The following is a 13,608-nucleotide window of genomic DNA, read 5'->3' as shown; positions in this document are numbered from 1 at the left end:
TCTCCTCTTGTTTAAACCCAGGGCCTTGCTTTTCACCCCTCTGTGTGTCCACTTCTCCATCTGTAAAATGAGGGTAGAGGTACTGAGCTCCCTTATAAAGCATATTGAGATCTGATGATAAAAAGTTCTTTTTTTTTTTTTTTTTTTTTTTTTTTTTGTGACTTTGCTTCCCTTCAGCATCCAGGCTTTGCCCTCCTATTGCCGTTTTCTGCTAAATTAAAAAGGAAAACCATCTACTACCAAAAATATCTTCCCCACTTACAGATCACTTTCAGCCTGCCCTTTATATCACCGTAAAGAGATTATCTTTAGTCTCTCACAACGAGGTATGCTTTGGGGACCTTGGATCGCTCTTGTTGCTCTGTTCTGAACATTTTCCAATTTTTCAGCTTTCTTGTTAAGTCTGGACAAGAGAATAGGCTGCGCTGTTCTTGAAATGGTCTCAATAAGGCTGTGTGCAGAAGGGAGGAGTTGCTGTTTCAAGGCATGCCTCAACAAGCCAGTCTGACTTTCAATGAAGTCACCATTGGAGCACAATACTGGAAGGAAGGAAGGCAGGTAGTTATTGTCACTTTGTTTGCTGTGCTGTCAATATAGGATTTCAGTCTTCCAAGTGATCACTTTGAAACCCGTTCATGATCCCTAAATGCTCAAAATACCAAAGACTGCTCCAGAGTCTAATCTAAAATCTGTCGGGCGCCTGCAAAGTATTCGCTCCATAACTCGAGTCTCCTCTTGCCTTTACTCCAGTTTGATGCAGCCTGCTACTAAAAAGGGGTCCATGACTCTGGAAACTTTCAGAGTAGCTACCGAGCTATCGGTGCCATAGAGCGGCTGTTGCTGAGTGTTGATATTTTTTAAGCTGTAAATAAATCTATGCTTGATCCTCTCCTCGGATACCCGAGGAAATGTTGCGGGTCTCATGATAGTTGAATGCAGGATATCATATGAGAGTTAATGTATTTCTGTAAGACCAAGGAGTTCTAGACATGATCAGGGTCCTGTTCGGCATGACATTGGGTGATGAATAAGAAGATCCTCTGCTCCAAAAGATGAAAACCAACAGGCTGCATCTACACATGCAATTAGCATGCAGAAATAAACTCCGGCACAGTTTGCACTGGAGTCAGCTGCTCCTGGGTACAGCATCTGCATGTGCACCCCAGACTATAGCAGTTTAAACCAAGGTGGAGCAGCCCCGGGCTGGCAGGGAGCCCAGGGGGTCAGCTCCCAGTTTCAGGTCGTGGTGTCGGATGATGGAGGGGCTGGCTGGGCACGAGGGTGCTACAGTGCAGAGGTAGGCAGCATGCAGGTAGCACCCTCATGCCCCAGCCAGCCCAGTCATTGTCTACACATGCGTTGCAGCAGAGTAAATTAGTCTGCGATAGTACTGTATCCTACAGTGGAATTAATTAATTTACTACATTTGGGCTGGGTTTAGGGCGTAGGTGGCGATGCTTTACTGCAAAGCTACTTAGTTCACTCCGCAGTAAAGTGCGCATGTAGATGCACCCATAAAGTGGCAGGGGAGTAGATCTGCTTTTCATTAAAAAAAAAAAAGGGGGGGGGATGGAAACCCTTCCTGCTTGTAGGAAGAAGCTTAGAAATGTGAACCTCACATCTCACCGCAGCAGAAGGCAAATAAAAGAAAACACCATCTGTTACATTTAAAATGCCTTGACTTTAAGTCGGCCAAGTTTACGTTAGGGGGCCTGACTGATGATTTCTTTTGAATATCTGAGGTTAGCAGTCCCGGTGATGTTTCAGGCATTGCAGAGGCGAGGAAACTCCCATCAGGACTTTACACAGGGCTGGGCATGCTGTTGCCACCTCTTGCAGGGAAGGGGTTTATCACAGCTGGTGCTAAGAAGTCCTCCTGTAACCCTAGCTAGGGTAGGGCAAGCCAGAAGACGCTTTCCAGCGTGACTACAATATATTTGCACTGGTTTGTTATAACCTGTTTGCAACAGAAAGAGAAATCTTAGCTCTTTTGGCAGCCGCATGCCTTTTTTTTAACTTTCCAGCAGGTCACAAGTCCTGTTGGTAAAACCTGGTGTGTGTGTTTTTTTTAACAGAGCTCACACCAGGCTCAAGGGTTTTCTAGGAAATCCCGCCCCACAGTGACACAGCAAGGGGAGCCTCCTCTTAGCAGAAATGAAAGTGAAAATAAGACCAGCCGAAGCAGTCAGACAGAAAGAGGAGCTGCAGAGCTTGTCTGGACAATTATATGCTGCTATGGACTTCAGGACTTGTATCCTCGCTTGCTGCTTTCTCTGCACCGGTACGTGGAAGTCCTGCTTGTTCTTTGCACGCCCGCTCCTGCTTTGTAAAACAGGACTGAATCACGGCAACCCTCAATGGCAACAGCAGGGAAAACAGCATGTAGTTTCCAGCGTTTTCTATCATGTTGGAAAGCTGAGATGATCCTTCTTGTTGACGTGCTTCTCTTGTTAGCTGCAGGCGGCTGCTGCCAGTTAAAAATGCCTTCTGGGGGCGGGGTTTGGTTTTCAAAAGTAGTAAGTGATTTAGGATACTTCCTTTTTTTTTTTTTTTTTCCAAGTGTCCAATTTGAGGCACCTTTGCAGCAGACAGCCATCGGCCCTTGAAGAATCAGCCCCTTTGAGGCATTTGAAGTTTGGTACCTAACACCCCGCTTAAAATCTGGGCCCTAGGTTTTGGCATCGAAGCAGCCGGGATAAATGAATGGTTTTGCTCATGGCAGCCACTGGAAATCTCTTGAAGCCAGGCCGTGCTGGTGCCCCAGCGCTTGGGGAGCGGGTAGTGTCAGAGGGAAGGGAATCGAACTGTTTGTTTCAAATAGAGAAAGAAAAACTTGTAGCTTCTCATCTTTTTTGCTGCCCCTTACAAAAGATAGGGGATCTTTCAATATCTGCTCTGATCCGTCCAGGACTCTCAAAGCAAGTTAGCAATGATAATCTTGTATCACACCGGGAGTTAAACAGGGACCTGGGAGCAGGTGCTGCTAGAGTCAGATTTATAAAGGTGCCTAATTCCTGGGACTGTCAAGGAGAGGTAGTTAGCTCACGTAAGCTCTTTAGAAGATCCCACTTGCTTATATGCGGTCCTTAGGCTCTGCTTCCCATTACCATTGACTCTCCTGGCAAAATGTTCAACAATGCTGGGCTTCGGTTCAGTCGTCTCTGAAACTCAAGCTAATCCTTACTTCGCAGGAGGGTTGTGAGGCTCAGTGAATTGTCTAGAAGATGCTTTCATGTCCTGGCATGAAAGCTTGGGCTGAATATTATTAATATTTTATTAGCAAACTTCTGGCATGCTGCTGTTTTTTTCCTTTTGTACCAGCTTTCTGAGCCGCAAGTGGACAATGCCCAGTTTGCTTGTGGTGTTCTGCTGTTTGTACTGTTGTTTCTTCCTCCTTATCCTTCATATTGTCAAGTTTTATAATGACACGATAAAAAAAAATCCACTAAAATTCTGGGACCATCAAGCAAAATGAATGGTTTGGGGGAAAAGTAAATCGCTTTCATTATTTTTCTCTCCAAAGAACTAGGTGAATAAAACACCCAATGTTGTCTCAACTGCTAAAATTCAGTTAAAAACCCCAACAATTTCTATTATATTTCACATACTAGCAAGCGGATCTATTAAAACTGCAAGCACAAAGTAGTGCTTTACATGCATTATTCTTACACATGGAAAAACTGAATTTTAAGATTTCACTGCCCAGAGACCAGCAGCATAATTTTTTTTAAGTGACATTTGCTTGTGTGCATCTTGTCTTTCAGGAATCATCAGGCACCTCGACGGGCTTGCGGCAGCAGGTTCAACCTCCAGTCAAAGCAGGCGGCTATTCTGTTCCTTGGAGACACGAGAAGTCATCCCGTTATCGAGTGAAGTAAAGTACAATAGACAGGATGCCTGGCTCCTGCTGGGAAGAGAGAAATCAAACGGCGATGTGCAGAGAGATGACCCAGAAAATCCTCCTCCTGACGGCACGGTCCTGTTTATCATCAAAGGTGAGTTATCTGCTTAGACACTTGAGTCACGTGAACAAATACCAGATGAGTGCAGCATGAATATCGAACCAACCAAAAGCAGGAGTAGGCTTTCTGATCTGCAAGGATGCTGGCAGACACACCTGGATGGCTCCTTTCAGCTGTTCAGGGAGGGTGACAACGATCCCGCGCTCCAGGGCTTGAGGGCAGTATCAGAGCATGGGGACTGGGGCTGAGCTGATATTAATTCACCATTGTCAGAAAGTCTGTGATACTTATTTAAGCCCAACCTTTGAGCTTGCTTTTACTCCCTCTCAAAGAGACCAAGCGTCTTACTCTTGCTTTGTTGCGTTCTTGGTACGGCAAGAGGACTGGGCTTCCCAGATGAGCAACCTGTCTAGTACTAGGGGAGCCTTTTTTGATTGTACCAGTAGCTTCTCTATCTCTGAGGCCAGCTCCTTTTATGTATGATAGTGCAGTTGCCATTTCATCCTGCTGAGGAAGAGGATTATGCCTGGCCTTCTAGGATGTGATGCCTGCAAAGCCCTTTACAGCCATTCCCTACCACTTTCAGGAAGTAGCCAAGTGTCATCAAACCCATTTTATCAATAGGGAAAACAGACAAGAGTTTGTGACCTGGCTGAGGTTGGAATTCAAATGCATTAACTAGACCAGACAGCCTTTCAGTGGTTGAAGCATCAATGAACACTCTTTTCTTTTCTTGTGGAGTTATTAAACCCTCCAGTGTGGTCCCTGGTAAATCTGGTCTCCGCTGCTCTTGACTAGATGACAAATACAGAATGAAAGACCTGAAATGAAGCGACAGCAGTGCATGTGCATGGGCTGTCAAAGATCCATCTGGAGTGTATGCTGCATTTTCTTTTTTTTTTTTACATAGCGTGAGGGAGAGAATAACTGGGCAGCACTACAGCAGACACTGCTGCACAAAAGAACTTAATATGCATGTGCAGACAGATGCATAGAAAATGAGACTGAGCATCTACAGAGCCACTGATCTTTTCATGCACTCCTTCACATCACTGGGCTGGCTTTTTGCTCGCGTATAAACTATGCCCATGGACTGTTAGGGCTAGGAGACTGTGCAGCAGTAAGTCACATACCAAAGTGTGGTCTTCTTTATCAGTGGGATGAATCAAAATGCATTCTCACTCAGGGATTAGTATTATTAGTGTGGCTACATTTAGCTCCCAGCAAGACATTACGGGGATTTTTAAAATGATGGAAACTGTTTAAAATGCTGGAAACATAACATAAAATTATGGAAACACCAAGAAAAGTTTATTGACAGAAGTGTAGGTTTTTGCTACTGCTATAAAAGGAAAAATGACCGAGACAGTTTTGTTCCAATTTAAAACTCCATTCATGGGCAGGGAGCAGACCTGGAAAGTCTCTCTCCCAAAGTTACAAGAATGTGAAATAAGTCTCTCAAGAAGAGACACATTTAATACTTCATTATTCCTTTCACTCCGTGCTCTCAAAGTTTGGTGTCTGTACACCTAATGGGCTGTGGCACTCAATTTGACCTAGATACCGTTGAGATAAGAACTTAGAAACATTGAAAAGGGACGGTCTATTTATAGGGACGATAAGTATATCCAGAACGGCAATAATAAACGCTCAAAATCTTCATGCTCCAGGGTTCAAATCAATCTTTTGTTGGGAAGGGAGGGAAGATAATCCTATAATTGCCTATAATGGCAGAGCTTCTTGCACTGTTCCTTGAAGCAGCTAATGCCAGCAAGGGTCAGTGATAATGAGCCAAAAGGACCTTTGCTCTAATCTAATCTGATCAATGTTATTAATAAAAGATATCCTCTCTACTACGAGTCCTGGTTGCCTTTTCCTCTAGACCAATACAGCTACAACCTGAATACCACTAATAACCTAATACTTTTGTACATAATCTACATGAGAGAGAGAGAGTGGGAAGACTCCCACGGTGGTTAAACTAGCAGTATACACGTTTGTGAGCTGGTAACTCCAACCCCATCACAGAGTTAGTAGGAGTGATCAGATCCCGCTGTCCTGTCATGGGACAGCTCAGCCCCTGGGAATTTATTACATGAAGAGAGACTGCTGGAGATTGCCCAGGAGATGGCAGCACAACCCCCTGCAATAAGGCAGCTGCATTTGTTTTACAACAATAGGGCATTGATGTGTATCAGATTGTTTTCTACATACGAACACACACTCGGAGCCGCTCCAGCAGTCATTTCTCCAGCAAAGCAATGCGACAGAGAGAAGGCCGAGCCGTTCATTCCCGGGCACCATGAGAACGGTTATGAAATCTCGGGAGTGCGTATTTGATGCATTTTTAGACTCTTTCACTGATGGTTCTTCCACCAGCTCATCTTTCCAAGGTATCAAATGCAGCATTTGAAAGTGTAGCAGAAGGAGAAGGAAGGGTGCTCAGATAACCCCTGGTGATGAGGGTGTTGACAAACCTAAGCAGACAGACAGACTTAAAAGCTATAAAACGTATAGCTTGAGCCCTGACATTTTTGCAATACTTATAATTTCTTCCTCTTTTTGTCACTGAAGTCAGCTGCTCTGGCTCGAAGTGCAAACGGATCCAAGCTGAAATATGAACTAGTACTCGAGGTTCATCCTACCTTGTACCAGCTGCCAACTGTGGCATGGCCATGTATCCTTCACCCTATAGGCATCCCTTTCCCTGTGGTCATGCCCCATATTCTAGTTCAGTTGAGGTGAGATTAGCATAGAGTTCACTAAAACAGTACTGTAGGGATGGCCGCAGGCAGAGCTCTCCTGTATCATCAGCTGTATCAGCTTTGCCCTTATGGAAGAAGTAATGTGAGCCTAAACCCGTGTCGGATGCTGGCCGAGGTCCTTCTGTAGGTCCCTGTGGGTGGTACGGCAGGCTGTGATGCGTGTCCCTCGAGGCTAACCCGAAAACACCAGCCTTCAATTGACTTCACAAACCAGCAATTAATCATTTTGAAAGAGGGTGTTGGTGGGAAGAGAAATCTGTCAGGGTAAGTCCTGTTGGGAGTGTTGGTTAGCTTGTGCTGTTGTCTCATCACCATATCGAGTTAGTCACAACACAGAGGGGGAAATAAAGAGAGATTTCTCCTTGGCTTAGTCACAACAGTGTAGGAGGATTCAGAAGAAAGATTTGTCTTTTGGAGTACTTTGCCCTTAGACACAGCGCTCGGCATGCTGGGAGCGATGCATTAGAGAGGAATCTAATCCGTAAAACTCAAGCCTTGGTCTAGATTTCAAATTTCCCTGAAGAGCACGGTTCCACTTGAATTTCCTCTTTAGCAATAGCATTGCGCACGTCTACAGTGGCTTATTTTGTGGCTCACGGGTGACTCCTTCCATGTGTAGCAGACACTTACATCTTAGCAACAGTGTCCTGAATAAAACGGAGCAAGAATAGTCCTATCCTGGTAAAATGGATCTAATCCAAAGTGCAGCCCTCAGCATGTCCCTTTATTCAGGCTGGTAAGCGGTATGCTTTGCTAATTCCTGCAAGGGATCTTCATCCATTTCTGAGGACCAGTACAATAAAAGGTACAGCCTGCTTTTCAGAATGGGTGAGCATCTGCACTTCCCATGGACAGCAACACCTCTGAAGAATGGGGCCTATTCTTTTCTTTGCGACTCACACTTTATGACTGTGGTTGGGACAGAATAGCTGTCCCCCACTGCCCCAGGAAGCAGCAAAGGAGAGGAGCCCGCAGTGTTTGTTAACAAGGCGCCCTCTTTCGCTCATGCCAGGTCTGAACAAGGGCCCCGTTTTTGAAACCGAATCCATAAAGGTAGATCCCGAGTGTCAGAAGTCATTTGCAAAACTGATTTCCATTGCATATGTTTGTGTCCTGCGTGCTGATTGCACCAGATTGAATTTGATGTCCTGGCCTTTGCAGCTGGTGTATATAAAGAGTTGGACTTTCTTTGCTGCATATTTATTGAGGTTAGGTGGGATTATGATGAGCACATGTGTATTTTTCCATGCAGAGTCGTCAGTGGATATTCTTCGGCATGCAGACGGGGATAACAACAAGCTCGAGTGTAAGATTAGCCCGTATTTCACAGATAACACCCAGATTCTCTGGCCGGGGGTGGCATCCAGATCTGCTGAATTAAACCCGTGGTTCACTGGCACAATAAAGCACGTGGATAACAAGTTCACCATGACGGTCTTTTTCGTCCAATCCTCAAGTACCCACAAAGTGGAAGATGGCCAGAAGCCTGGAAGCCGTGCAGAGAGATTGCATGCCTCAGGTACCAAAGTAATCCAAGAAATGTAGAGCAATGGTGATCCTAGTCAGGAGGCCAGCAAGCCAGCCACCACGCTGCTACATAGCACCAAAGGTGTGGAGCCTCCCTGCTCTACCACACCCCAACATGAGGGACTTTAGCAACCCCAAATAAGGCACTTAAGTGGTGATGCTAAAGACATTTAAGCGGCAGAAAAACTGGTGGCTGATGAGTGCTGGCCGTACAATTAAAACGTGTATTGTTCAGATGTATAAAGAAAGGAGTTAAATTCATTTATCCAAAGTCCAAAAATATATGTCCTTGGCAGAGTTGGGAGTAGAGTCTTTTTCCTACTCTAAGGCCACAAATAAGATATAAATTGGTTCAGGGATGTATTTGGTAGCCGTGTTGGTCCGAGACACAAAGAAATGCTGAAGTCTATACAGCTCTTGGTTCAGAGATGATGCCTTTTTATTAGACCAACTAAGATAATTAATATAAACTGGTACTCATTTGTGCCACGACATGGCAACTCGTTCTCTGACCGTGTTCATTTGGCTTAGCGCGAGGCTTTCCCATCCCGGTTATGGCGGTGGTGCTTTCTCATTTGCACGTCTCTCTTGCTTTGTCTCCGAGGCGTGTTCCTGGTACGTGCTGGGCCTTCTGTCGTTCATTCTGGCTTGAAGAAGGACGTCCTCCTCAACTGTGCTTTCTCAGTCAATCACCACGCAGATCTAACCATCAAATGGGTATTGCTTCGGAAAGGGGGAAGCAAGAAAGTTTTATTTGCTTACAAGGTCTCCACCAAGAAGGTGGAGCATCAGGATAAACGAGTGGAGGCGTTCCTGGCCGAGATCCCCCGGGGAAACGCCTCGCTCTTACTAAGAGGGGTGGAAGTGAGAGATGAAGGAAACTACGTGTGCTCAGTGGCTGCGTCTTCACTTCTTGGGGAGCGGGACATCAGGCTGCAAGTGCTAGGTAATGGCTCTTGGGGGCAGGGTTTAACATATGCGGGGAGTGCTCAAAATACGTTGCAATTCAAGGAGGCCGTTTGCCTGGATTGAGATGAGGCAAAAGCTGCAGACTGGTTTTTGTTTCGCAGCATAAGGAAGAGACTTGCCTTGACCCTGAACTCCAGGTGCATTGCTTGGCCTTTCCGAAGGAGCCTGCTGGAGACGGGCGAAGGGGGAGAATCTGAGAGGCTCTCAGTCAGGAGCCCGTTTGGTTGCCCTGAGATCTCTCTCTGGCTTGCTTTGACTTGCTTTCTTGCCATTTAACTCTGTTTCTGTGGAATCGCTTGGATTAAATAAAATAGCACAGAATGGGAGATATGCAAGTCCACCAGGGTGGGTCACTGCAGTCTTTGCTATAACAAAGAAAAGTCTGCCGCTGCTTTTTGCTAAAGGAGCATCCTTTAGAAAAGCCATTGAGCTCATCTACAGTGGCCACCTTCTTTTAAAAACAAGACAGTCACTATACTTAGAAAGGCATAAGCAATGTCAAGGGGTTTTAATGGCTCCAGGACTACCCAAAACGAGAGAAAATTCATTAGGTAGGGAACACATATGTTAAATCAATTTTATTTTTGTAACCACTGTAGCAGAAATACGTATTTCTGCTGTAGCAAAGATCCAGCAATAGATATGAGAGAAACCAAACGTGTTGGGAAGTAGCTTTGTCACGAGACCTAACAAAGCTCCTTGACATGGGGGGCATCAGAAGATGCCGTTTTGATGGTATGGAAAGATTCCTGTTCCCGGTGGGAGATGGAGAGTGTTTTTAAGAGTGGGGTTAGAGTTGATGTGAAGACACGCAGCATTGTCATAACTTTTTCTTTGTCAGAAAAACCGACAGTGATGCTCAATGCTGACTCCCTGTCCTTGGTGGAAGGAGAAGAACAGAAGCTGGTCTGCGACGTTAAAAACTTCTATCCTCTGGACGCTCAGGCACAGTGGTTTCGGGAGTCGAAGAAGCGAGGCATGCTCCCAGATGTGATAAAGCACGTTCTCTTTAGCAGCCACAGGGAGAACAGCAATGGGACTTACAGCTACTCCAGCTACTTCTTGCTTACAGCCTCACTCGAGGATGATGGGCTCAAATACACTTGCCACGTGGCCCACCAAAGCTTGACGTACCCAATCAAGAAAAGTGTGATGCTGAGAGTCACAGGTAAGGTTGTCACTTGAGAAAACAGCCGGTCCGTGGCGAGAAGAAATCTGTTCTCTGCCCAGTTTTGCCCCCATCAGTGTTAAGGGCTTGATTGTTTAATAACACCAATAAATCTAGTGTAGAAGGAGCCAAGCTCTTGCTCTGATGATGGCCTGGGAGGGGGAGCAGAGGAAGGAGGAACTTCCCGTGGACTAATGTTACCATGTGCTTAGCAGCATCGGTGTGTTGTAGCTCAGATCTCAAAGAAGAGACAATGGAGAACAACTCACAACTGGTTGTCAACCTTAGGAAGACCACTAGATGCTTGAAGCGTGGTCCAACAGCTCTTCCACCTGTATAGTCGGTCCTGGAAGAGAGATACCAAAAAAACCCTCGGCTCTCATCCATTTTCTTTGGAATTCACTTTAGTGAAAAAGAGACGACTTAAAAGGGAGTCTTTCTTTAGGACGGAGCCAACTACAGAGCAGGCAGTGGCTTGGGAAAGCTTAAGAAGCCTCAATAGAAATTAATAGCAATCACCCATAACATTAATGTAATGGCGATTGGATTCTTTTGCAGCTCTGTTTTCAGCCATCAAATATCAATGGACATTTTACTGCCAGCCATTACCTGGGGATGAATAGCTAGTGCCTAACCAGTCCTCTAGCTCCATTTGCTAATGATATCCAGGAAGTGTCTTGCAGCTTGATCTTAGACACAAATTTATTGGACTCTCAGTTGTGATTTGTTCTTTAATCCTCTGCAGTCCAATTTTTAACACGTACTTGTTAATCTGGCTTGGTCAGGGCAATGGTGAACAGTGTTCTCTGTGTAACGCCTTACATGATTCCTTCCTTCCTACAGTTTGTTCTTAAAATTATTCCTTTTTTGTGTAGGGGCAGAATCTGTCTGGCCCTTTGTGGTCCTAGGTGTCCTAACTGTGCTTGCTGTGACGGCGTGTTGGTATCTGTACAAAGGTAAAGCAAAGCAAAGCAGCAAGGCTGGGGAGGGAAGAATTGGCTGTTGGCAGGATTTTGTGCCATTCCTTTGAAATTCGGGAATTCCCAGAGCTGTCCTGGAATATAAAGAGAACTTTAATTGTAACTGGGCTACATGTGCACTTCATGTGAAGCAATGAACTCCGGCACAGTTTGCATCGGACTTTATTGCTCCCTGGCACAGCATTTGCACGTGTGCCTGGGACCGCAGCACGTTGAGCCTGGGAGGAGCAGCCCCGGCTGGCAGGAGGTCCCAGGAGTCAGGGCTGCTCTGACCCGGCTCAACGTGCTGCAGAGGGGCTGGCTGGGCCACGAGGGTGCTCCAGCGCAGGACCAGCCAACAAGCATCCCCTGCACCGTAGCACCCTCATGCCACAGCCAGCCCCGTCGGTCTGTGTTGCGTTTTGCCATATGCAACTATGCCATTGTAGAACCGTGCTTGTGTTGGCCAGCACTACCCTACAGCAGAATTAATTAGTTCACTGCGGTCTAATAGCGCCGCACATGTAGATGGCGATGCTTTACAGCAGAGCTAATTAATCAGCTCCACAGTGAAGCAGTTCATGTAGACACACCTGCTGAGCTTTATTGTCCTGCTGCTTTGAAGCAGTATCTCTTGTTCATCCTTCTCACTTACCTCTCTTTTCCTTTCTAGTGACGACTGCCAGTCAGGTAAGCTTATTTTCCATTTTGAATATGCAAGACTTTTATGCACTTTCCATTGGGCTGTTCTCTAACGCATTTCTGTCTTCCAACTTTCAGCCCAGACCCTACTAGAACACAAGGCTTTTCGCTCCGGGCAGGTAAGGGGCAAAAAGATGCTCACCGGTAAAATGGAGTAACATGTAAGGAGATGGCTGCATATTGGGATTTCTCAAACACTCGATGTTGGTCTGAAGTCAGTAGGGTTCTTGCCACTTGGAGCAGAGTTAGACCAACACCGAGCCCTGGTGAAAATTGCACCCTATATCATTAGTGGAGTCAGTGGTTAAAAAAGGGAGCTCTGCCACTGAGTTTTCATCACCTTGGCAAGTCATTTATCTTCTTAGTGCCTCCTTTACCTATCAGCCACATAGGGAGGCTGGTACTTATCTGCCACTCCTAGGTGTTTGTCAAGTAATATGAGATACTTGGATGCAAAAGGCTCGAAGGCTGCTTGCAGATGTATAAACCCCCGCAAAAATCACACTTTACTTTTAACTTGGCGCACCCCCACGCCGAGCCCAGCGCGAGGCATTGCATTAGTTGGACCCAGCTCGCCTGTCTGTATAGATCGGGCACTTCAGCGGTGCTTTTATCTAATAACTGATTGAATCAACTATTAGATAAAAGGGCCAAAAAGCCCCGCTGAAGCATGCAATCTTTACAGGCGCTGCAGAGCTGGGTCGAACTAATGTGCTGCCTCTTCCAGTAAAGTGCAGCTTGTTGGGTTTTTTTCCCACATCTGTCAGCAGCCAAAAAGTCCTGAAAATGTTGTGTCTGTGACGTTGCTTCCATTTATTCCCTAATACAAACAACACAAAGAGCAGTTTGGTTTTTTCCCCAATATATTTCTATAGCCAGCAGAAGCAAAGGGTAATATTGCCTTCCCTGGGAGAGCGGCAATATGTACTGACTTACAGAGCGTCCCTGCGTGGTGTTGCACAGGCAGCGATGTATTCATAGGAACTTGGCTAAAGGTCTGAATGTGCGTGTGTGCATAATACCTTCTGCTACCTTATATCGCGATCACCAGGTCGGCCTATTAGCCGCTTTTGTTTAATCTGCACGCTATACAAGAACCGTGGTTTTAAAAGCTATCTAAGGAACCTACGGGTGTTGGGTTTCCATCCTCAGTCTAGATCATCTGAGTGTGGTGAGCGAGCCAGAGCGTCTGTGAGGGAGCTCTCAAAGTTACGGAGAAGTGGGAGATAGTTCCCAGTACGGGAACAGAGGAAGATATGCACAGGCTACCTTGAGAAGACCCCCTGCTGTTTAACCAGCAGGGCTGGTGGGGAGAGGAGAGAGACGTGCTGTGTTTTACTATATAGAAACCAAACGGTATTGAGGCCCGTAGGCAAATGCAGAGGCATACAACAAGCAAGTTGCAGAAGCTTGAAACTAATGTAAAGACAAAAGGACTTGGAGACTTTGGTTACCATGGTGCGAGGCTCGTGGCTGTCCAACGCCAATGGGAGAGGCAAAGAAAAATGCAGAGCCTGGGATCACACAGCTAGAGAACAATAAGATTTTCATTGATG

The 13,608-nt window shown here is 45.9% G+C and overlaps 1 protein-coding gene across 5 annotated transcripts in view; it reads left to right on the top strand.

Annotated features, from left to right (window-relative positions):
• Window positions 1-403: 403 nt before the first annotated feature.
• The window catches only part of LOC102379882 (tapasin-related protein-like), a 29,405-nt gene continuing 16,200 nt past the window's right edge, over window positions 404-13,608 (top strand). For all 5 annotated transcript variants that reach the window (XR_003095410.1, XR_003095407.1, XR_003095406.1 and 2 more), the window contains exons 1-9: window positions 404-558; window positions 2,076-2,281; window positions 3,765-3,995; window positions 7,980-8,246; window positions 8,859-9,200; window positions 10,065-10,391; window positions 11,267-11,347; window positions 12,024-12,040; window positions 12,131-12,171. Coding sequence is in view for 1 of the 5 variants with exons in the window: in XM_006016110.3 (XP_006016172.2) it covers window positions 2,155-2,281; window positions 3,765-3,995; window positions 7,980-8,246; window positions 8,859-9,200; window positions 10,065-10,391; window positions 11,267-11,347; window positions 12,024-12,040; window positions 12,131-12,145 (1,407 nt within the window). In the remaining 4 variants the exon portion in view is untranslated. The remainder of the gene's footprint in view (window positions 559-2,075; window positions 2,282-3,764; window positions 3,996-7,979; window positions 8,247-8,858; window positions 9,201-10,064; window positions 10,392-11,266; window positions 11,348-12,023; window positions 12,041-12,130; window positions 12,172-13,608) is intronic.

This window comes from Alligator sinensis, unplaced genomic scaffold (genome assembly GCF_000455745.1).
Source record: "Alligator sinensis unplaced genomic scaffold, ASM45574v1 scaffold118_1, whole genome shotgun sequence".
Lineage (NCBI taxonomy): Eukaryota > Metazoa > Chordata > Crocodylia > Alligatoridae > Alligator > Alligator sinensis.
Note: the sequence above shows the minus strand (reverse complement) of the source record. Positions and strands in the feature narration are given on the sequence as shown.